The 26197-nt window shown below is 40.1% G+C and overlaps 1 protein-coding gene across 1 annotated transcript; it reads left to right on the forward strand.

Moving 5' to 3' along the window:
• Nucleotides 1-2339: 2339 nt before the first annotated feature.
• On the forward strand, nucleotides 2340-23521 carry GPR26 (G protein-coupled receptor 26). Its single transcript, XM_068689082.1, has 3 exons — nucleotides 2340-3022; nucleotides 8599-8712; nucleotides 15430-23521. The coding sequence occupies exons 1-3, from the start codon at nucleotides 2355-2357 to the stop codon at nucleotides 15659-15661; spliced, it is 1014 nt and encodes a 337-aa protein (XP_068545183.1). The 5' UTR covers nucleotides 2340-2354; the 3' UTR covers nucleotides 15662-23521.
• Nucleotides 23522-26197: the final 2676 nt, after the last annotated feature.

Consider the following 26197-nt stretch of genomic DNA (forward strand, 5'->3'; position numbering starts at 1 on the left):
AGGAAAAGTTAATAGGAAAAGTTAAGCAATTAATAAACTGTGAAACGTAGAATTAGGAATGTTTCATCTATTTAGGCTAATAATTACTGAAGCATGAGCCAGACTTGCTGCTTGAATTTAGCGTTTCCACACCAATAATGAGTGTTACCTGCACCCTACCAAACTCTGGGCAAAAAGGGGCTGGTTTGAGGGAGGTGGGATTTCAGGTTTCAGAACAAGGGGCCAAATCACCATGCAGGGATAGGGGGTCTCCTCCTGACAGCCCTATCTGCTCCTGCATGCTTCTGCAGTGCCTCAGAGACAAGATCCAGCAGAGCCAGCCCATGGTTCTGCCGACCTCTCCTGGGGAGATAAACTGAGATTTTCTTACATCAGCACCTCCCAACTCACATGGCTCTTTCCTGAGGACCCACAGCTGCCTTTCAAAGCTGAGCCTGAGGCTGAATTTTGTGCCAGGACACCCTGCTCAGGCCATTGATGCTAGGGCACCTTTTTCAGCCAAGGCTTTTCCTTCCTACCCAGCAAAGAAACTCCTATTTTCTGGGGCTGCACTGCAGTGAGATCTGCACGTTCTCTCTGATCTCCTTAGCATACCTCTCGTAAGAGGGTACAGAGCCCTCTTATCTGAAGAAGCAGACACCTATAGGGGTTTTTTTCATGTGGGTTTTGATCAATGTCTCAGGACCAGACACTTTATTTGATGTCTCTAATGACAGTCTTCTGACTTACAAAGTGAATTCCTTTCACTCTCAGCCTTTTAAAGCCTCATTTAAGAAGACATGACCACGGCAGAAACAGCTGAGTGGAAGCAAAGGGGCCTTCCTGTAAGGTGCAGAGCACTGACACCGTGCACGGTGACAGCTCCACTACTGAGCCCAAGTGTCTGCAAGGCATAGCTGCTGTACATCGAGTGTGCACAGCGCTGGCAAGTGCTGCAAGCACAGGGGAAAAATCCGCCTAGGCATCTAGTTCTCTCACACGTGCCGAGGCACTTACTGAGCACAATAACTGTGCTGCGGGGTATCTTTTCCCTCCTCATTGTACAGGGATTAAGGCTTGGCTGCCTTGATGAGAAAGCTGTCCCAGTTGCTTGCAACCTTTTAGCATTCCTGGTTAGAACTCTTTTAAAGGGACAGCAAAGGCAATCAGAGAACCATTCCCACTCCTCCCTTTAAAACAGACTTAATTTTAAAATGTAATTAAATGCAGTGCAGACGTAGCCCTGTTTGCTTTTGTCAAGCCCCTTTGTGGCTGCAGCGCTCACTCTGCAGGAGGGAGGCTTTGACTGGGGGAAACCCAGGCTGGGCAAGGGGGGAAAGCCGGGCTGAGGGGTGAGACCGGCATCACCTTGCTGTCTCTGCACCATGACCTCAGGCAAGTCACCGTAGCATTTGGGGTTTCAGTTGCCTTGCTTTCCAAGGAGGAGGGAAGGCAATCATTTTCCTCCTACGCATCGTGGTTGGAGACAGAGGATGGCAAAGTGCTAAACTGGAGCTGTAAAACTGTTCCGGTAGCCTAATGACAGCTCCAGAGGAGTAGCAGAGTACATCCATTTTCCCATCTTTTTGGACCTGGCTAATGAAGGGAAAAGAAAGCCCCTGCCCTAGCAGACAGCAGGCAGCAACTGTGAAAGTGATGCACTGAAATGCAGGAAACACAGCAGAGTGCAGGAATTCGGTTACATGGCTGTTTGCAAATTAATGGCTAAATCAATTAAATGAAAGCATGGGATTTCTCTTGAGGAAAGTCTAGTCACAATTGCAAGGAGAAGGGGAGGGGTTGTGGAGTGGGGATGACATAATCACGTTTGCGAATCACCAGCAGTGTGCATGCTTTAATCCATTAATGGGGTTTTTATCTGTGATCATAAAAAGCAGGTTACATTCAGCCTGGAAGGGAGTGAGGGTTGGAGGAGAGGGGAGGGCAGAGCAAGAGCAAGAGAGAGAGAGAAAGCAAGGGAGAAAGAGAGCACAATTCACTCGGTGAATTGCTTGCAAGCTTTGGGCTGATAATTAGGGATCTCAGGAGAGCAGTTTCTCAGAATAACCTGCTCGCCTTCAAATGGACCGAGTGGAGACAGTGGTTCAGTCCTGCTGATATTTTTTAAGCCCTCCTCACAGTTTGATGGGCATTCCCAGCGCTTTTGTGCACGTCTCGGAGAGCGTTGACGTGGAAAGGAGCAGCAAGGAGGGGGAGGTTGGAGAAAAAAACTGCAGCTCTTCTAAAAATACGGAGGGCATGCAAGAGTGCGAGCAGGCTGGGGAGGAGGGCGAGGTGAGAGCGCCTCGCGCCATGGTCCCCGGGTGCCGGCGCGGCGCAGTTTTGGAGATGTCCCTCCTGTGACTGGACGCACCATGAGCATCTGGGAGGTGATCCTGGCTTTCGTGGTGGTGGTGCTGATGCTCGTGGCCCTGCTGGCCAACGTCCTGGTGCTGATGTGTTTCCTGTACAGCGCTGACATCCGCAAGCAGGTCCCGGGATTGTTCATCCTCAACCTCACCTTCTGCAACCTGTTGATGACCGTTTCGAACATGCCCCTGACCTTGGCTGGGATCATTTACAAGAGTCAACCAGGAGGAGATCAGATCTGCCACATTGTGGGCTTCCTGGAGACTTTCCTCACCACGAACTCCATGCTGAGCATGGCAGCTTTGAGCATTGACAGGTGGATTGCTGTGGTCTTCCCTCTAAGTTATCACTCCAAAATGAGGTACAGAGATGCTGCTCTCATACTGAGCTACACGTGGCTGCACTCGGTGTCGTTCCCGATAGTGGCAGCTTCTCTCTCCTGGGTGGGTTTCCATCACCTCTATGCCTCCTGCACCCTGTACAATAAGAGACCAGAGGATAGGACACAGTTTGTGATTTTCACTGGGGTCTTTCACACCCTCAGCTTCCTCCTCTCCCTTATAGTCCTCTGTTTCACATATCTAAAAGTGCTGAAGGTGGCACGGTTTCACTGTAAGCGGATTGACGTGATCACTATGCAGACCCTGGTGCTGCTTGTGGACATCCATCCCAGGTAAGGTGCCTGTGAGTGCAGCAGGTGAGACTTTGTTGCAGAGGAAGCAAGGACCGGGTTCGGTGTTATGTTAAGTACAGTCTGATCGGTATCACAGCGGGGGATCGGGAGGGGAAGAAAACAAGCATCCCTGCTGGTTTCTGTTCTGCATGCTTCTTTGTACTTGTGTTCATTTTTGGGGTTGCAAAAACAACTCTTCTTTGTTATTTTTAGGAGCTTGTTTTGAGAGGGAGAGCAAAGAAACAGGCTGTTTTACCTGGGCATGCATTTCCCTTCGAGGCAATGGTCAGATCACTGCCCCTTGTCTCAGGAGGTGGATTTAGTGACTGACAGATTTGTGGATTTGGGCACTGTCAGCCCCAAATGCTGCTGGATCTCACTGAGAGGGGGCACATGTCCCTCCACTCAGAGCTGGAAGGGAAGGGAGTCTGGGGCACTGTGTGCTGCTCCTCTGCCCAGCTGTGTCAGTATTGCTGTGCCCTCTGTAACCTTATATTTTCTGAAGGCAGAATCGTAAGGGAATAGCATCTGCAAAATGTGTATGCTTGAATGCCTGTATTTAAATCCAGCTGAGAGAGACTTCAGTAGCAACGTTAATATGACAAGCGAGGGATGTATAAAGTTCATTGCTAATGAGAGTCCGTAAGCAAGGAAATTGTTAGGAGAAAAGTCTCCAGGGGCTGGGAGAATAATGGGCTTACAGGCAAGCACCAAACAGACATGAAAACGTGTTGGAAAGCAGTGCAAGAGTCACATCAGAGATTATACACAAACTGTAAATCCTGTACGAATAGGATGTGTCTGGATCTGGAAGGGAAGCAGATTTCACTGGAGAAGGGAGGGTGGGAGCTCGTTACGAGCTCCCTGGCTCGTTAAGGAGAACTGAGCTGTAAAGCTGAAAGAGAGAAATCCTTGCTGGATGGAAGCCCCAGGGCAGTGCTGGGCAGGAAGAGGTCCTGGCGAGGAGCCGGGAAGGTGCCTGGTGCACAGGAGTTGGTGTGCAATGTGATTGTGCCATCGTTCTGCTCACGGGAAGCAGAGAGGGTGAAACAGAGAGGGCTGAAGCAGGCATGGCTGGAAGGACGTGGGATTGGACTGCGGAGAACGGACCAGCCAGAGTGACCCACCTGGTGATTTGAGAAATGAACCCACAGAGCTGGGGTAGGGTGGAGAGGGATGGGGGCTGATGGATCAGATTATCCTGGTTAGGGCTGAGAGGCTCCTAGGGGCTGGGGCAGATGGGTTAAGAACCAGCTCTGACTGGGACAGGGTGGCAAAGCCAGTGGGTGAGCTCTGGGCAGGGGAAAGCGGGGGCACTGGTCACAGTGTGGAGAGAAATGGGCCTGGTTTGCTCAGAGTTTGGTTTTGGGGAGGAGTATGTCTGGAGGGGGTGATTGGAAAGGAAAGGGTTTGATGGATTTGCCTGGAAAAGAAGGGAGAAAATGGTTTGGCTACACAGAGTGACAGAGTGGCTGTGAGGGATGCGTGCGCTACTTGGGAGACAGTCAGAGACTGAATCTTAAAAGTTCAGACTGTCTCTGTCACAGGCTGAAGGGAAGAGAAATGTGTTTCGGCGAAGTGCTAGCAGCTGCCAGCACAGTGAGGTGTCTGATACGGGGGAAGAAATCTGCCTGGAAGCAAGGAAGCCAAGAGCAGATAAAGAGGGCAGCCCCACGGCAGACATCCCTCCTGCCCCCACTCTGCTTTGTCCTTTGCTCTGCAGGCTGGAGGCAAACACCAGCTCCCTCCATCCTCAGCCAGCTGGGAGCTGAGCTGCAGGACTGAGAGCACATGTGGCTGTCCTCAGAATAAGGTCACAGTTTGGGGATTCCTAAGCCCAAGGCAAATAAGTCTGAAAGGATCAGGGCAGGCCAGCACTGTGCCAGAGGAGCAGAAACACTTGCTGAAAGTTCTCCAGGGAAGCTGTCTGATCTGTCTCTTGACCAAGAATGTGGAACAGGACTTTGGGTGAGTCCTGGTCCTGCTTTTGAGAAACACATGTATAAATCTTCCCTTATCCACCAAGTCACGCAGAGGAAAAACCACCCTTCTGCCCCACGTGCTGTCTGGTTGCTAAACCATACCTCGATTGATCTTGATTTCTGCACAGGCTTTGAGTGGCCTCTCCCAGGGCAGAGCTGCGAACCCACCAGGGCTGTTTGAAATAGCAATCGTTACACCTAATGCTTCAAGTATGGCTGGATTGCACAGAAAAGAGGCAAAAATCTCAATGGTATTTCTCCTCCTCTGCATTTTCTCTGGTCTGAGTTAACTTGAGAGTGTTCCTGCATTTTGTAATCACATCACTGAAGGGCAGGTTCAGTGGGGCTGAGGGCGTTAGACCTTTCTTTGGAGGAGACAGAGTTATACAGGCACTTTGCTGTGAGTAACCTCTATTTACTAACTGCTGTTTAGCTCTTACACCAGGCTATTCTCTAAGAAAGGGGAGTTTTAACTTATTCCTTAGACTGCAGGGATGATGGCTGATTTTAACCCATGGTGGTGTTGCCTGAAGAGGTGACAGCTGCTGCAGCTGACAGAATCAAACCTTGGATTGCCTTCCCAAGCGTGAGAGCTACACAAAGGCTTTTCACAAAGTGATGTTCCTAAAACTCTAACAAAAGCATAATTTGAGTTATATAAGTGGCATATATAAAGGGATGATTAGCGTTTGCTGTAGTACCTAACAGTATAGACATGGGTGCTGTGAGGTTGAACATGAGGGAACAAAGTTTGTAATCCCAGTTTCACCTACCCTGACGTTTCTGGCTTTTTGCATGATCTAGTTTCACTGCTGAGAAATGTGTATGGACAATTCTCTGCTCCCTGTGACTCAGAATCCACCCGCAAGGGGGTCTAGCAACAGGCATTGTGACAGATGGCTTTATTACCTGTGATTTGGAAAGACATAAGTGATCTTCTGAAGATCATTTGAGAAGAGTACAAAGGAAACCTCTAAATACCACATAAAATCGTGTGAATGTTTAGGGCACATGTCCTTTCAAGTTAGCTCAGGCATTTTTACTGGGTACTGCTTTCTCTTGACTTTGTTCCTAAAACCGATTTATCTGAGTTATAGTGTGGCTTGGGCAAGAATCCACTTAATTGCTTAACTTATGTATTTCTTAACCCAAATTATCTATACTAACTTTTTGGTGTATTCAGCTCTTAAAGATACTAGATCTTAAGGTCCAGTGTCTCATAAAGTTTGTTTAGAATACCAAGCCTTTGAAGGGATATATCTCAGATTTTCCAGGATATTAAAATCTTTAAATAAAAGCTAAGTCAACTACCCGGTTCTGTTACCAGTGTCACTACTGGAACCTGTGTATATATTTTTATCTTACTGCACACAACAGCATACAAAAGCAAAATACCCATTTGAACACATTCTCTGTTTGAAGGATTGAGATAAAATACCACATCACAAAGGTAGGTATTTATTAGCTACATCTGGAAAGGCTGATCAAAAGCAATTGGTTGAAGTCTTCAGGACTTTTCACATCATGCACGAGCACCAGAAATCAAAGACAGCTTTGCATGTGTCAAATAAAATGTGAAGAAATATAACTGGTAAAACTTCTAGAAACAAAAATTATAATGCCCTCCTCCCCAGTACAGCACCCTAATTGAACCCACTTTGGAGTTTTCTTTTTCTATACCAGCATGTTCCTGGGATAACATGAATTTAAAAACACAGCTCTTAAGTGAAGCTATTGAACCTCTCAGATTGGCTGTTTGCACCTAAAAATATTCCAGCTCTTGCAGAACTCAAAGCATATCATAGGTTCCCTTGAAAAGGTAGATTTTTTTTTCTTCTCAGCTGTCACTTCGAGCTGCAAATAACTCAGACATAGAACATGTAACACTTTTAGATGTGTTTTAATTCTACTTAGGCATATTCTTCGTGAGGAAATTCATTATTTCAAGGAGAACGAACTTTTTCCCCAGTATTTTTTTCACTTTGCCATCACTTTGCCAGCTACCACACTGCTCTGAGGGCTTGATAAGACCAGAAATAAAATGGATATTAAAAAAAAAAAAAAAAAAAAACACTTTTTTTTTTCTGTAGCCCAATAGAAAGGTAACATAGCAACTACCTGCCATGGAGAGCTGCAAAGCACACTGAGATTCTCAGGACACAACGCATGCTTAGATGATGATTAGACATTTAGTTACAACAAATAATGTAAGGGTATGGTCATAAACCCCACAGCTATTAAAATACGTGTGTGGAACCGGGCACTGAGTCATCAATTACAAATTTACAGTAAAAGCAGAGGGAGACCAACCCCACGCAGTTACAATGTGCAGCACGTGGGCCAGACCACTCACTTCTCCCAAGACACGTGGTTGCTTTGCCCCAAGACCTGCACAATAAACCAACACATAGTGCTGTTATATGCCTAGAGAGGGATTTTGGCATGCAGCCTGGCTTTATTTTTGTCCTTCTCCAAAGGAAGTGTGCTGGCTGATGCACTAGTTCAGGTAGGGGTGGTTCTGGCAGATACAACCAGTGCCTCCCATTCTCACCTGGACAACCATTTGCTTGTTCCCATCCCTGGGATTCATGCAGCCAGCACAGAAGTTGCCCAAACAGGTAGAGGAGGATGGACTTTCATGTTATCAGTCTCAGGAAGCCAATGTACTAATCTCAGAGGGGTGTTCTTGCAGTGGAAGGGTGCGCTCAGATCATGGGTACCAGAGCCCCATGATCCTATTGCCCTGCCTGCACCCTGAGGGGCTTTGCAGCTCTCTGGCACCCTGTTGTGACCACCATCAGGAAGCTCAAATGAGAAAACTCATGTCCTAAAATGCCACAGGTAGGAAAGCGCAGGGCATGACTAATTTGTACGTTTGATCTGAAACAAGGCAGGTAGTTTGATCTGTGTAGTCAGAACATCACAGTTCTTCAGATTTGTTGCATAATTCCCAGCTTTGCAAAGCACTCAGTCCGTGCAGGATCTGTCATAAGATTTATGGCCACACAGTTCACAGCTATGGGATGTAACGATTGCTCTAATGTTGGGCTGAATGTTTAGAGGGTGTTTTTCCGGTTACAATTTTATTATGTTTTGCTGCTTATCTCACTGGGCAGTTCCTCCTATCTGTGATATTGTCATTTGAATTGCTATTTCTAGGAAAGCAGCATGTTGCCTACCCCACTCTGGATATCTTCCAAATCTCTGAATATCATGAGGCAAACTCCAGCCTGCATACACAGCTTACAGTAATTCAGAAAGGAGTTGCAGCTGAATTCAAGGCTGAATTCCACCAACTTGTCTATATATGAATAGATATAAGGGGTGTGTGTAAATGTTACATATATATATATATATATATATATATATGTATATACCTGCATTTCCCCATAATTATTTTTGAAGGGTAAAATCATATAAAGGATTGATACTCAGTTTTGTCCTATAGAAACATGTTATTGTATATATGTGAATACAGCACTTGCTGGAAAGCACTTACTGGAAAGATTGATTTCAATCATTCCAGAATTATAGCCATTAAAGTCTGCTACCTGATATTATGATTCATGTTCTTGTTTGTGTTGAATGTCACAGTGTAAGAGAGCGTTGTCTGGAAGAACAAAAGAGACGGAGGCAACGAGCAACAAAGAAAATAAGTACCTTTATCGGTACTTTTATACTCTGTTTTGCACCTTATGTTATCACAAGGTAAGTGGGAACCTATGCAGTGAAGAATACTGTGGAGATGAACTCAAGTTGGAAAAGCAGTGCACTCTGAGCTAGAAATTGATTCTAGTCTCCTCTGAAAATTCTGTGCAGCATTTCCACTTCTATGACAGAGGCTGTATTTACTGAGCTAACAAAACTATATAGAATATCATAGCACTTATCTGATATAATCCTGCTACAACCTGTGGGCCAAGCCCTGTTTGGTCAGCCAAGTCAATGTATTGGTTGCATGGGAGTGATTTAGGAGTTCAGCCCACAGAGGCCCATAGATGTTGTAGTTATTTTGAGACCAACTCTGCTACTCTTCAGATTACCTCATGAGCCCAATGGGGTGATCCATAAGATAAGGCACTTGTCTGAATAGGTCGGGATGTAAAAGCCTGCTCAAACAAGATCCAGCTGAGGTGACAACATAGTCCACAGACAACCCATAGGTTTTTGTTTGGACCGAGTTCTTGATCATATACATTAAATATCAAACATGTCCTGGATTACAGCTAAAATAGTTCTTGTGATTTATGGTCAGGTGTCCTTATTTATCTACTAGTTTATCTTTGAAAATGGCTACTGTGGGAAAAACTCTTATGAAACAAAAATATGAAAGAGGGTGTATATCTGAAGAAGTGTTATCAAGTTGTTAGAAATAAATTTACAACTTGTGCTTATTAAGACTCTGGAAAAACTGAAATATTGCTATGCAGAACAGAAAAAGAAAAAAGTATTTCTGAAACATCACCTATTTAGATATTATTGGACAGAAACTTTGGGGGATGACTTCAGTCAAATTCAGATTGACCAAAAAAAAGTAAAACAACACAATCCTTGAAAAAGCTGAATTAAGACTCAGTATAAGCAATTATACTAATTATATTACACAGCAAAACCAATTTTTTCATCTCAATATAATATCATGATTTTCTATGTCTAACCAAACAATTCACAAAAGGTCTTGTAGTCTCTGTAGAAAGGCAAACCAGCACACCACAGTCATTTTATGTTTATGATAATAATAGCTAATTTATTTGTGCTAATAATTTGTAAAAATGTTTCAAATACATTTATAGCGGTGTTATCATATATTTCTTCACTTCTACTTAGTAGGGGCAAGAAGACTCTCCATGCTCTGTGCACTAAAATTGCATGAAAATATTTATAATAATAATAGGCACTTAGCCTTAATTCTCAGGCTATAAGATATTAGAGTATTTGTCATTGCAAGTAGTTAAGTTTAATTTTATATTGGGTCTCTGAACTTAATGAGAATCATCGCAGTCATCGAATAGCTCACAGCTCAGTCCTGAGTGACAGCGAGTGCTTGAGCCAGGGCTGTCAGAAGTATTTCTGTGCTCTTCACATCTCAGCCCAGTATTCAGGCACCATCTGCCCCCTTACTCTTAGTTCTGAGTCATTCTAATTTGTGTCGTCATAGTCCTGAAGTGCAGAAGAGGGATTAAAAATAATCCTGAACCTATCTGTTTTAATCCTTACAAGGCTCACTTAAATGTTCACCCAAGTCTTCATTCCATTAAAGACTAATAGCTTTTCCATGGGCAGTAACTACAAGACTTAAGACATAAGGTCCAAAATGCACAAAGATGTTTTTCAGCAAAGGAAAAGACTTGTGCAATGGTCAGACATAAGAAGTAAGGGCTATCACTTTATTTGCCTTTTCATCTCTAACTGATCTAAAGGAATTACTGCATGACAGGCTAAATGGAATTCCCTGTTTAGCTACCTGAATCTTCCTGGGACCATGCTGCATGGATGGGTATTCCAGGATGCATGTTACTGTGCTTCCCTGTGCCTCCTGTGTATGGCTGAAATGCAGAAGTCAGGGGAAGAATAGGTTTAATTATGCAAGCAAGTATTATTTTCTGGACTATGTCCAGAGTGTTTTGCACTTCACAAGACAGAGGCAATCAATCACTTTTCAAGGCAGCAAACAGAAGGTAACTGATGAAGTGTATTGTTCAGCACTGCTTGTAGACAGCAGACTCTAATTGGCAGAACACTTTAAACATGCTCTGAAGTACTTTATGAATTAAGGCCTCAAAGCAGCTAATCACCAGGTTTCGCTATAATATTTCTGCTTCCCCACTAAAAACCACCAGCTGTCTGCTGCAGTCCCACAAGCCAACGAGGAAGCCATGCCTATGGCCCCAGTCAGACAAATTCTTCTCTGGGTCAGAGTCTTTCAGATTACATTAAGGTAAAAATCAGATTAGCTACCCCTTTTATCAGGAAAACACCCTTTTAATTAGTTCAGTAGCTGACCTTAAGTAGTATATCTATACAACCCCATTCTTCTTGATTCCATGTTCCAAAGTAGCAGTATGACAGATGTACTACCCTGTATTGTATATTTATAGGCATAGCTTGTTGTTTCGTTTGGAAAAATGCTATTAGCACACATCTCTTTTTTTTTTTTCCCTTTATATTTATCATTACGCAATTGAACAATAATGTTCAAAACCTGTTTTCTCTAAGGAGCTTTTTCATAAGAAAGATTAAAATAAGTCATACCAATTTCTAATATTCATGTCCAACTCCAGGCATTTCAGACAAATACAGAACTTTGCTCATGTCATTTAATAAGTGCTGTCTATGTGTGAGGAAATTGGCCCTAAATTAAAAATCCTGAAGTAATATCAGAAAGAAGTTTGCAATCCCAAGCCCTCAGGTTAAGGAGGAGGATTGAATTTCTCTTGTATAATCTCTGGGGATCAGGGGATAAACAAACCATGTTTTTTTACACTGGTCGACTGCCCTCTGCATACAAATCCTGCTTGGACAGACAAACAAGCAAACCCACAGAGGAGTTCTGAGTTATGTTCTTGTTCATGCATATTAAATGCATGCTTTTCCTATGCAATCTTAGGTTGATATATTTGAAGACAGTGGCCTTATAGGCTCCCTCAAGAGCTACAGATGACATGAGGTAAAGAGATTTTCCTTCTGCATGAGAAATCTGCTGGCACAAGCTGGCCAGCGCTGCTCCCTATCATCACATCTCTGCTGCCAGCTGGTTCCCACAGCTCTGGAGAGCAACAGTTTACAAGAGCTGAAGGTCCACAAGTCACACTACTTCCTTAACAGAAGCTGTCTGCTTGTAATATATGTACCACTTATGAGGCAAAACTGGCTAGGCTTTTTCCACTAGCAAGACAGGATACATAAGATTCAGTCTACCAAGCAATAAAGTAAAATAAGCATAAAAGTCAAACTAAAACTGATGTTTGGCTTATTCATATCATTAAGACAAAATAAATGACTAAGGTCAAATTCTGTTACTATGAGACTTCTATGAAAAACAAAAACCAGAATTAGTAACAAATATCAATGTTAGAAGTATACGCTTAAAGAGTTGATCTAACTTCCCCAATTTGGGCCAAGAGAATAAATTTCTTGTAAGAAGATCCGTTCATCTACCAGCTCCAAAATGAAGTGTGACTTGTTTTACTCCAAAACAACCAGACATTTTAGCTTGTTTGAGGCTCTCTGGCCTATTCACACTTTTCTTTGTAATTCAGTTTTTCTCAAGTTTAGGCAATGCACAAGAGAGATGCTGCCATTATACTAGCCAGCTGGACCTATACACGTTCAGTAAAATATTTTACTAAAATGATTAACTGCACATGTTGATAAAACATTTTCATTGTGTATTCCACTGCATAAGAGATCAAGGTCTTACACATCAAGGTAACATTCTTGTTTGTTTACTGAAAGTGAAATAAAATAATTGGATAGCCACTTGACACCAAGTGCTCTACAGAAATATATTTCTAAAATATTGACAAAGTATCACAACAAAACGGTTTATAGCTTTGAAGTACAGGTATTATCAGACAGTAAAAGAGTGGCTTATGAAAGCAAGTAGGGGAATTATGTAGACAATACTGTAGAATTTAATTTACAGGTTGATCTGAAATATTAATGCTCCTTCACTGAAAATATCTTCCTGGCTGAGATGTTTCATGAAACCCTTTCAAAGGCAATAAGTTATATGATAGTCTTTACAAGAATGACATTTAATTGTTTCTACACTAAATGAAATTGCATATCTTGGGGGTAGTCTGCATTTGTTACTAGATATCATAGAATAGCTTGGGTTAAAAGGGACCTGAGAGACCACCCAATTCCAATTCCCCTGCCATGGGCAGGGATGCCACCCACTAGACCAGGTTGCTCAAAGTCCCATCCAGCCTGGCCTTGAACACCTCTAGGGATGGGGCATCCACAGCTTCTCTGGAAGTGCCTCATCACCATCATAGTAAAGGATTTCTTCCTAACATCTAATCTAACTCTCCGCCTCTTTTAGTTTAAAAACATTCTCCCTTGTCATATCATTACCTGCTCAAGTACATCTGCAAATATACTATGAAAAATAACAGAAAATGCAAAATATAAAAATATCAAGGACACTTAAGGAAATAATTTGAGGAAATATTAAAGATTCTGTTGATAAAAGTGTAGCCTTTAAATTGATCAGTCACTGAAGGCAGAATTAGTAGGTCTAGGCTTACAACCATCAGATGCCTATTTGATATATTTAAATGAAGATTGCTAATGACTCGTAGAACTGAGTGACAGAGGCTCAGATACAAATTTATCATACCTTGGTCATTCGAGGCATCCACTGAATTTAATTAAGCTTAATCAAATTTACATTCGTAAAACATTTGACAAAGTAAATCAACAGGATTTAATTCAACACAGTAAAATTCAAAATGCAAGGAAAAAGCTATCAGATATGTGAGGAACAGAAAGAATAAGAATGGCTCAATGTAAATTACAAAGTAAATATGAACCAGATTAATTTCCAAACAGTCAAATCTCATTTTAGAACACACTAAAATGTGTCATAGCTACATTTTGTTAAACAGGTGAATATACACCAGAGGAGACCCCCAGGAGCTTGAGTAGAAGAAAATTGTGTCTGAATTTGGATCCTACTTTGTATGAAGGACATCAGCCAGTAATTACAAGGGGAGGCTGAAGGATCAGTATTTAGGTAGTCAAGACGAAAGGAGAGAAATGGTACAGGTGGCAGTTTGGTATCTCAGAGCAGCTTACAGTGATAAGCTGTGCCAAACAACACCAGTGGAAGGGCAAGAGCAGTTCTCAAGTATTTTCATATCATATAGTCTAGTCACCTCAAATGTCTCACGTGGCTGTGAGCCCATAACTCGATAGTTATTTGAGTTCCTCTTTTCACATACATAATACTTTCAGCCTTTGTGTCCACTGAAGTTTGCATGATCTCCCTGGAGAATAGCACAAGACCAGCTGCAGCACATTTCTGGAATGGCCATTCATCTCAGTAAAACGTATAAAGAATCCCAAAATAATTTGTTCTTTGATAATAGGACACATTGATGTAAAGATGCTATTTGTGACAGGATGATACTTCTGTTTAAAACTTGTTATCAGTGACTGATGTTTAACTATTGGACAGTGAAATTAAGAGTGTATAAAATGAATTGTCAAACCTTGACTTCAGTTATCGTCCTTATGTCATGTTTCCATCAAATTATTCATTTAATATAGCTTAGGCTTCCATGGCATGTCATTGAAATGTATGCAAATGGATACTAAAGAGGTTCTCAGAAACCACTTCAAAATGAAAAAGAAGAGGTCCTTATAGGTAAGAATTTGGAAGAGCAGAAGTACTTATAACTGTATCTAACTAAGAACCCCTGAGTATTGGGATGTTTTGAGCACTACTGACGTACTGAAGTGGAAGGTTTGTTTTACAAAGTTCACTTAAATTAGAAATTGCTTTGCCTGACTTTCTATCCCAGAGTGCATCGTATCGGATGCTATTTTTATACATATTGTTTTTCTACAACAAAACACACAGGTTATATTGGGTAATGTCACCACCCCTAAAAGCATCACTGAACAAATGGACCCCACTTCTAATCGAAGCAAAGTACAAAATGATCAAATTGCTAGCATGCAGCACACACAACTGTTCTCAGAATTAGAATTATTAATACCACATCACTGACTAAAGCCCCATCACTGGCAGCAGACCCATAGTGCTAAGCCTAGCACAAATACTTGAGAAGAAACAGTATTTTAGCCAGGGAATTTGCAGTGTAGGCAAACCAGAATGGAGAGAGAAGACAGAAGCTCCTAGTCAGTGAGGCAACAAATTCAAGCTCTTTAGTCCCACTTTCATGCTCAAACAACTGGACCACACCATCTGCCAGTGCTATTTTAAACAACAAAATGTATGGAAAGTTCATGGAATGCAAATAAAATGAGTGAGGGGGAAAAAATCCTCATCTCTAAACTGCTTGAAATACACTGTTTGCATTTCTGCTGCAAGAATCACACTTCAGAATATTCCCTGGAAATGGTCCTTTGTCTGAAGAAACATTAGCGAGTGTTTTCCAGGCAGGTTTAAGAACACCTGCTGCTGAAGATAGTTTTCAGCAAAGATCTTATTTTCCATTGCATAATGGGGCTGTCCAGCAGCACATGTACCCTTTAGAATTGTTGTCCCCTAGAAAAGTCAATAGTTTCTCATCAGCCCTCCCTTTAAATAGGCTGTTTTGAAGTCTGCCTCATACCTTGCTGGGTGGGAGAGGAATGCAAGGGTGAGGGGTAGGTGTCATTAGTTCATAGCTGTGCTGTTACCTCATCCATGTAATATGAATATTCACTCTTTCAACCTTCCTGTTTCCACAGACTTGTTGAATTGTCCTCTGTGGTCCCCATCAATTCCCACTGGGGAATCATTTCCAAGTGCTTAGCTTACAGCAAAGTTGTTTCAGACCCTTTTGTGTACTCTTTGCTACGTAATCAGTACAAGAAGACATGGAAGGACATCATAAACAAGATCCTCAAAAGAAGCTCCATCAACTCCTCCGCCCTCACGAGTGAGTCGCACAACCGGAATATATTGCAACTGAACGAATGAGGAGCCTGGTATGCGATCTTCAGGAACCATAAAGTGATATATGGGAAACAAAAGTAACTGGCTTAACCCTAGTAGCTATCCTCAGCTGTCAAGGTTTTGGGAGGCAGCCACAGAGGCTGGTTGAAGCCAATGTCCCTCCCGCAGCCCCTGTAACACCTATGGGAGGCAGGCTGCTTGGTGCCTCCTGCCCACAACTACAAGTGTGCTATAGATAAGTGGCTCCTGCAGGCTTTGCGGGTACAAATCTCCCATTGATTTTCATCAGCAGTTACACATACATACAGGGTGAAAAGCTTGTCCTTCGTGGAAGGGCTCATGAGAGTAAAGGAAGCAGACTGGTGCGATCAAGAGATTATTTCAGAAAAGCCACACAGGGATACGTGTGTGGTGTTTTTCATGGGCTGCAGGTAAGGCTCACTCCCATTGAGCTGCCAATCTGGCTTTACTAAAACAACCCCAGTCTAGTTGCTCTTAAAAAGCTTAATAGCAAAATCTTTACCTGGATACTCATACAGTGCCCAGCATAGTTTTCAACCTCTTTTTAAACATATTATTTGAACAATTCTGTAGAACTGAATGGAGAGAAAGCCACTTTTGTGGTACACTGCAGGCTGGATTCGGCCATGTCTTCTAAGTAACTTTCACAGAAACCCATTATTTTCCTCCCCATTAAATTTTAGAACGGTAAAAAAGGTGGATAAGATGAAATAATCAGGATGATTCCTGCCTACCTTCAAACCACTTTCTAGTATATCTGAGCTACATGGAGATTGATTTTGCCCCAAAGCTGCAAAATTGGTCTGCCTGCTCCATATATTAATAAATTAATAAATAAGTTAATGATGGTTTATATATATATATATCAGGAAAAATGAGCCCACAGCTGAGTTTAAAAGTATCATTTCCAAAGCAAGTAGAGCAAAAATAAAAGACCTCCTCCCCACCATGAAAGTGCAGACAGTAATATTATTCCACATCTGAACAAGTGCAAATCTCAGAGGTTTCAATTTGGATCTCTGTAACACTGGGATGTTGCTCTGCTTATTAATGTTATTAATATTTACCATGCATTCAGCTCAGCCTGCAGCTAACACAGACCCATATACCACTAAAATTTTCAAGATCAAGAAAATCCTATGTGACACTTCCTCAGAAACTGTCACAGTATCTTAATTATTGTAAACAATATTTAGTTCATTGTAAGTAAAACTGAAGTGTATAGATGGCCTCATAACCGTCATGTAGCCACAACGTTGAATCCATCCTCCAGTGACTAATGGCAAATTACTTTCTTTGGTAATTTTCAGTGATTTCTCTCTCAATTCAGGGAAAACACTACGAAATGATACAGTTTAAGTGTTTTCTTATTAACTAAGATGTAGAAAATAAAAAGCAATAATTAATCAGTTGTCAGCACTATGATTTTAGGAATAATCAGTTTATAAAACAACTTGCCTCCAAAAAAATGTAACTTAAAATTATTTTCAGGTAAAGAACTATTGGTTTGAAATGCTTCACATTTATACTTTGATTGGCAAAAGACTTGCTACCAATCCTGATCTTAATTCTTCACACATTTGTCTCCAGCAAGTGACTTAAATTCCATAAGACAAAGACATGAGAAATGAAATTAGGTTTTGTTCAGTAGGTCACGAAAGCTTCTCTGTAGTGGCCATAAATTAGATTTTATTTATTTATATTATTTTTTGACAAGGGTAAAACAGTCAATGCATGCCCAGATTATGAACATTCTCAGTTAAACAGGCTTCATGCATGCAATGGCAACTTAAATAACAGCTGATATAGCTGGCTATATTAACATCAATCCTTGAATATTCCAACTGTAAATACAAAAGTTAGGACCATATTGATAAAATAGGGCCCCAAGTACTAAAAATGTTGAATTAATTTTAGTTGCCACCTCTTGTGTTCTCTAAACAAAGAGCACTGTATGGCATCTATCTGCATCTGCAGATGCCCTGGCAGAAAAGGTTAATGAGCTAAATTAGTATATTTTGTTTTATTTGTGAGAAATCATTAATATCAGTTATTCTGCAAACCTCAGCATACTCCATTTTGCAAGTTTCACCATGAACACCTGCCTTTGATAAAACGGATATTACAACAATATTTTTCCTTCATACCTTGCAAAAACGCCTGCTGCTATAATTTTTGACTGTTGATTAAGAACCCAGATAGGTAACTCAGTGAGAGGTTTCACCTCAAAGTTTCACCTCAGATTTGGGGTCACTAGTGTGAAGAACCTTGCCTTAGCCCTCTGGCATAATACCACAGGTGCAATCTATAAACTCTCATTGTCATCTGCTTTATAAGTGTAAAAAAAATAATAACAGAATGAAGATCATTAACTAACTACCATGTAAGTAAAAGTCTTCATCTCAGCTATTCAGTTTAGTTATAAAACTACAGCATATATATATAAAAAAAAAAAATACACAACTATAGTCATGGAATCCAAGTAGGTTTTTCCAACACTCTATGGTACCCATTAGTCACATTACATTGTCTACCTCATCTTAATCATTTGACTTGTTAATCTTAACATAATTTTCTCAGGTACAATAGGCAAAAACACCCAGTTCAATATTTGTTTCTTACAAAATTCAAGTCATTTTGATGGCTTGACTGTATTCTGAAAGGATAGTAGAAAGCTGATTATCAGCTTAAAAAGATAAAATGCTTTGTATCAGGATGTTATATGTTTTACTAAGACCACTTTTATTTAAGAAATTAAAACAGGCTGATTGTTAAAGTCCACAACTGTTGTCAATTTAGACATGGGGCTGCTGCCAAAGTCAATGGGAGGTTTGTTGATAAACCTAGTCCCAGAGGGATTTTGCATGCAATCCATTATTCAAATAGAGCAAAATCATTTCCCAGAAGAAAAAACTATAGTACTGTTAGGATGGCAAGTAAAAGGTAAAGAATATAACATTGGACTTGTCTCATTAAGCCTGTGTATCACAGTCAGTCACTGGTTGATTTATGTGTCACCATGAGCAATAAATCTCTCCCCTTGTATATGTTTAAAAATTTGTCTTTCTTTCATGGTGCCTTTCTTCTAGGATTAATCTTATAGCAGAGAATAAATATAATTTCCCCTTAACTTACATCAGATCTCTGACACATTGTCATATTTCTACCATCTGAAGCAAGCAAGAGTTGTACATGCTGGTGCTTGATAAACCGACTCAATATACAAAATAAAAGTAATACCCTAACATTTTCTGATGACATTTCATAAGATACTAGAAATATGATACCGTGGCTCGTTAAGTGCTAGATATTCATCTGAATTCTTATAGGCAACTGGCAAATTTTTCTAAAATGTGTGTCTAAGTGATGAATGTAGATATGACTAACTATGTGTCTGCTGAGTATTATGTGTACTATACGACACTTTCACTCGAGTGAGTTAGAATAATGATGGCAAATGTAATGCACATTACTTTATTATCTCTGGTCATGAGGTGGAACTGTTCTTTTGTCAAATGCAAATGTGAGTGTGTGTGCGAGGGGTGGATTTTCCATTTGTTGTTTAAATATTTTTGAAAAAGTTTGTAAAGTACAGCTACAACGTGTGCCCAAAATATGGAACTGCATGTGCAAAACTTGTGCAGCTGCTTAGGCAATATGCAGTTTTCTGTTTGTTGGTATCTGCATTCCATATGCAATATCTATTTCTCACATGCATGTTCAATTAACATTTTCTTCATATCTTGTAAGTTTGGCAGGCAGAACATTGGCAGACAATTAAGAGAATTTAGTTCACTATGTCATATTGCAGATTCCCTCTGCTCATTTTTACAGTTACTTACACAATTTCAGAGCCATAACTATGAACTAGGACCCCATATTATGTTATGTTTTTGAACTAGTTTTGATGTGAAGATTTGGTAATTGCACATGGCAAAAACTATGAGAGAATGATATGTTTACTACTGACATAAATCAACATAATATTTTGTTGCTTCAACTGACAATCTAGTCCCATTAGATAATTATATCCAGATTTTATAGATCTGTCTTCTGAATGTTTAGGGCTGTGTTTTCAAAGGTATTTGCACAGTGCAAGATGTAAACAGGGTTTATTGAGTTCCTCATGAGTGCAAGTACCCACTTTCAATGCTAGGCAACTGCATGATCCATCTCTAACTAAGGTCTATCCCCATTGTTACCCCTCAAAGGCCCACAAAGCTATGTTGTCAGTGGCTCTGAACCATGCTTTTTATAACCTCTGAAGTTTTATTTATGAAATAATCAAGTTATAATAATCAAGTCAATAACAATTAATCAAGTCAAATAATCAATATATAAAAACTCCCAGACAAATCTGTATGAAGCCTGAGTGCTGCAGCAGTAGCTTCATGCATCACAGCATTGCAGAGCAGCTAAGGATGGAAGGGACCTCTGGAGGTCATCTTATTCACCTCCCAAGAGGCACATCACTGCTTTTTGCTGTAGCTTACCATCTCAGTTTTGCCAATGCATGTCTGCTCTGCAGTAGTGCTGGGAAATGATCCTAGTCCACATCCACAATAAAGTCATCCTGAAAATTATTTTTTCTGAAATCGTTTTGGACAGCCAGCTTAGACTTGACTTCAAAAACAGCTGCATCAGCACAATTTAGAGGCTACAAAACTGGGTCAGAAATAGATGTGAATGGTAGGCTGAGGACCAGAAAGTTTGGGAAACCTAATCCTTACTTTACTGCTGTTGCAATGATATGTGTTGCTCTGGCTGCACTGGGCTTTTCCTGTTGACCTGCTTCCACACCAAGAACTCTCCAGGACTCTCAGCCATTCACTTACCCCAAAGACAAAGTGAAAACTTCTCTCAAAGCCCAGTAACACAAGCAGCACAGCCTCTATAGGAGAGTCCATGTTGGTTTAGGAAGGCTTAAATGGTTTTCAGTTGGGCTATATGGATACTCGTCACATACTTTGGATGGCCAGAAACCATCTACACCTGGATGAGCCTTGGTTTAAGAGACAGACCAATTGTTAAAGCTCAGGAAGTTTATGTAGTTTGTAGATAGAAAATTTTTCTGGGCTTACTTGCCAAACTTTTCATAGTTTCTCCATTCCTTTTACTACTGAATAAACAAGGTTCTGAGGTCTCAGAATATCTTGTCCTGTTCATGTGCAGTAAATGCCACTGAAACAACTCTTTGGAAATTCCTTGCTTTTCACTACTATCAGAACTATCTTCTCCCTACACTAAATGTTTTTATGATTAAATGAACCTTATAAGCAAAACCAGAGACTTCACACTAATGTCAGATCATTTTTATTTAGCCCCCAAAATCTCTGTATATTACTGCACATCACATTCAGCACAGAAAACTCGGATTCATGGATCCTATGGTGTTTGCTTTACCAGGTGACACTGGATAGTTAGTGCTAAGCATAAGCTTCTGTGTTGGTAGAATCAGGGACTATATCTTCATAAGCTACCCAAGCCTGAATAGGTGAGACAATAACATTTTAGCCTTAAATCTATTATTTTTTCAATTTGCTTTTTATGCTTTAATTCAGAGCACTAAGTATACCTTGTAATCTTTGATGAATAAAGTTTCTTTATGAAAACCATCCCACTTTAAAAGACAGCTGTCCTTGTTGGGAGGTATAAAAGTTTACATGGAGAAAAGAGCTGCTGCAGTGTCTATAAAATGTCTACTTCTTATATGTATTTCTGGTGTATATCATGTAAATATGTATTTAGAATTGTTGATTTTTAAGCAAATAATGCTGATCTAATGAACTAGAGAGGATACTGTCATATATGTCTATATTTATAACAAAGATGGTTAGCCCTATAGACTGTAAGTGCACTTCTGAAATGTGTGTTGAGAAGCAAATGTATCAGGTGGATGAAAGCATGCATGTGTGGTAATTGTGTTGTAAAATATGATTTTTTTCTTGAAGAAATACTATTGCACATGGTTTCAATATACCCAAAGGCATGAGTCCACTCAACTGATTAATAGTCTTCAAAGATATATTAGGAAAAGGATCTCCATTTGGAGTTTACTGAATACTGAGAATTTTCTAGTCCCTGTAGTTATAAAATTACAGTTCTGAAGCAAACATTTTTTTTTTAAATAACAGAAATAGCAAAAAGGAAATTGAGAGCCTCCATTCTACTGGGATTTGATCCAGCAAGAGTTCCTAAGGAAGAAGAAAACAAGTGCTTTCAAATGAAATGCCAGTGCATTCTAGTGAGATACTAAAGGAAATGCAACATGGCCTAGTGTGCAAACTTGGCTATATCCTTCCATATGGTTGACCACCATAGATAGTCCCATTTAGTCATTTTGTTCATATGCTGTCTTGAGTCCTTGAACAAAATTAACAAATAAAAAGCTGTTGGATTTCAAAGTGATTTACGTTGCAACCCTGACCATGAAATCCTTATGCAAAGACAGCTAATTTCTACTCCTCCTGATTTGTTAATGTGATCCATGAGCTACAGAGAAAAATATATATATACATCCCATGAGCTGAATGACATTTGACTTTTTCTGACTTTTGTTAGGAAAACAATGTCAGTAAAATATGTGGTGTCCTCAGGGTCATACAGCAAATGTGACAAGGCGGGGGACAACTTATCCATACTATACCATCTGGTCCAACCACACTCAAGTAAAATAAAGCTATCTGCATCAGCCACAGTATGTGATGGGTCATTTATAGCAGAAACCATAGGGCTTCCCTCATAACATGTTTGAAAAATCATTATCACAAAATGCCTTGGAAAATAGAAATAGATAACTAAAAGGTGCCTTGATTTAGCTTTATTTATACACATTTTTCTAAACCTTAGATTTTTTTCATGTTGTTTTTATTTACTTAAGATCATTAAAAAACCAACACACATATATTTGACAATCATTAATCTTTCCCTTCTGAATTCTTGCAGAAATGTGATATATTACCAGTCCTTATAGATGCAGCTGAATATAAAACTTTTCCTCTAGATTAGATTATTAGATGATTACTTGCTTAAAAAAAAAAAAAAAAAAAAAAAAAAAAAAAAAAAAAAAAGTTAGGGGCTGCTAACTGCTTGCTATAAGGACAGTGGTATTTCTTGGATCAGTAAGGAACCTCATATAAGAGGTTCAAAAATGTATGGCCTGTGTATTTAAACTTCATTTTGTTTTGTTTTGAAATAACAAAAATAAATTCTAAGTACCTAGTCAGTCTAAAGAAAGGTAGTTCTGAAATAGCATTAATAATAGCTGCTGTAGATAGGGCATGTTTTGACTATATTATAAATATAAAATTATAATTTATTGCATTTTACTTTAATTTGTATAACAATGGGTTGTAATTGTAGGGGCTATTTATATGGGGGGAAAAAGGCAATATTAATAAATGGATAGAGTGATGCACAGACCAACTTGTAATGACAAAATACTCAAGAGTGCCATGGGTTAAAATGGACTATGGGGCTTTAGTGTCCCTGGTAAGCTAAACTCCTGTAGTTTCTTAATATACATATCCATTCATGTAAAGACAGATATATAAAATTCTGTTGTATTGACACTTCTAGTTTAAAGGAATACAAGACAGTAAATTTTAATCCTTCAGTTTTTTGAATAAGGGGCCTGTGCTGCCTATTCTGTTTACAATGGCTTGTGCTTTGTGAATACATATCAAATGTTGTAATATATTTTTATTACATAGAGTTAATGGTTAATAAAAAGTAACATATAAATAAATACATACTATATATGTATATTGTGATTTTGTTATATGGACTGTTAATGAAATGTGATTATGATTAAATGACTTCGTGTGAGCTATTTTTTTAATATAAAAGTTTACACTTTAAAAAGTCTGTTTCATTTCATTGTTGCAAAAGTCATACCTGCAAAGTGATGACTGCAGTGATGTGATCTGATAATTCTGTTGACTTTTGGAAAAAAAACCTACAAAGTCAACTCTAACAGAAGATTGCATCAAGGTGTTTATGAGCAACATACCTGAAATTATTGGAGAACCTTAATACATAAGGCATTGGTCTAGACTTAATATATATGATCCAACTTAAACTTTCCTTGATACCTTGAGCCAGTTCCACGGTTGCTGTGAAAAAAAAGAGGTGGGGGTCTCTGGTAGTATAGGGTTCCTCTTCCTGCTCTACAAGGCTCCAGACCCACCCTGAGCTCCCACAGAAGGTCTCTGAAGGTTTCAGACCCATCCTGAATGCTAACCAAGAGCCAGACCTTGCAGGTAGTCCTGTCAGAGCAGAAGTCTTTTATTGTCTACATGAAGTCCAAGCGCTTTATCCCCAAATATATTCTTCTGCTGAGTCACAGGGTTTAACTGTTAATTGTGCTTTAATAACAGTATTACAACTTCAGTTCCCAGATGTGGATAAGCACTCATTGAAATCAATGCAAATATCCCCAGTCTTCTTCCTCTGCTCTCTAGACAGAGATTTGAGCTGGAGATTAAATTCCACGCCAGTGCACAGATTAGGCCTCTTAAGGACTCTTTTGCTTCTCTTGCAGGTGTTAAATCTGTGCTGTAGAAAAGCAGAAGAGACCCCCAGATGAGCTCAAAATTCTCAGACACTGAATAATTTCTAAATTAACCAACATGACATCATTTGTTCCCATATCTCCCCTTTCTTTTAAACAGCTCAGCAAGCAAGTTTCTGTTGTCCATCTTTCTGTGTGCACACTGTCCCTTCTCACTCACACACAGACAGTTTTGTGAGGATGTTGTGTGTGGGTTTGTGAGCACTCAGCACTGGTGCTGAGATGCAATTATCTCAGAAAGACTGGCAGGGTAGGATGGGGGAAATAATTTATTCATGTTCATCTCATAGCTGCTTTCAATTTATACTGAGGTCAATGCACAAAGCAAGCTTCAAATGCAAATTTAGAGCATGAAAACAGTGTGACTGGTCAACCCAGGCAATAGCTTTCACCATTATCTTTGGGAGCAGAAGCTGGAGATGTGCTGGCTCGGCAAACCTCAGTGCCATGATAATGTCCTCTCACAAGGGGAAGACATTTTCCAATGTCACTGATCCATCCTGGGCTCCAGGTTCAAGCAGACACCCAAGGGAAACCTACTAGCACAGCATAAGAAGTTTTCATTTGCTCTGCTCTCCATTGCAACTGCTTTTTTTTCATCACTTAGGAAGGACCTTTCATATTATAAAACCTGACGCAAAGGAACATTCATTTCAGGAAAGTTTTGCCTGGAGATTTAGCAGAGACAGAATAATTATCCTGAATCTCATTTCAAAGGGCTTGCCATCCACATGGCTATAAAACTTCTTTCTTTTGCCAGCATTATGTTAGAACCCACTTACAAGCTTTACATCAACTTCTGCCACCCAGAATTTTAAAGGAAAGCAACTGTAATGCCAGCAACACAGTGGACATGCATCCAGCATGGAAAAACATCTCCAAAAATATTAAAAGGAAAGAGCAAGCAGCAGTTCCAACCACTCCTCCCCTGCCTGCACCCTGATAGTGCATGCAGAGCACTGGGGACCACAGAGTTCAAGTGTCATCTAAAAATTAAACATTTTAAACATTATTTAAAGTTTAATAATTTAAAAATTAATAGTGCACCTTTGTTGCCTAGGTATCACATTTAATTCCTATTCTATTTACCCCAGCTATGTAGCATTTTCCCATATCTGCCTATACATGATGTCACTTTTGCTTTCGTTAGATCTTTAAGCACCTTAAACTGCAAAGTTGTCATCATTCAAACAGACAAGATCAAAGTGTGTTAAATACATTGTCATTTTCTTGTTTCTTGTAAGAGTTGGTAATAATCATAAACATTTCACAGATACCTTTAGGATATCCAGTGCTTTTATAATTTAGGAAGACAATTTTCTTTATAACTTTAGGAAATTTAATACTCCTCAAGAAATTAATGTAATTGCTCTGCTGAGCATTCACTTGCATGAGAGCCTTCACTGCTGTTTAGGAGAGGCTAAATTGTAGGTTGCTTTTCAGCAGCAAGCTTTGCCTCTCTGCCAGTGGGGACGTGTCTCGCCTAGTCCCTGGGACTGCTTTTCCAATCAAAAGAGACATGCATTTCCAGACAGCAATTCAGAAACCCCATGTTGGACAGAGTGAGAGACCTATGTAAGTGATATGTGATGTTGAAATGTCTAGACCTTCTTCCAATAAATTCGCTGAAAATGTTTCAATAGCAAATGACAGCAGTATGTTCTTGAGAGAGAGCCTGAAGTGACCTGAGGGATGGGACATTGTAGTGACTTTCCACCAAGACCAGTGGTCTTGGAATAAAGTCTCAGGCCAGAAAAAATTGGACTATTAAATTACCTATTTGCCTTCACAAAACATAAATACTAGATTTACAATCATGGATGATCTGTCATGTGTACACTAACAGAATCACTTCCAGCTGCAGTGCTTTGGAGTGGAGATAATAAAATAATTGTTAAGAAAATGTTTTAGTGAATCAGACATTCGGGGCCACCTGCCCTCAGGTAGGGTCAGTTAAAACTACTCCA

This window comes from Anas acuta, chromosome 7 (assembly GCF_963932015.1).
Source record: "Anas acuta chromosome 7, bAnaAcu1.1, whole genome shotgun sequence".
Classification (NCBI taxonomy): Eukaryota; Metazoa; Chordata; class Aves; order Anseriformes; family Anatidae; genus Anas; species Anas acuta.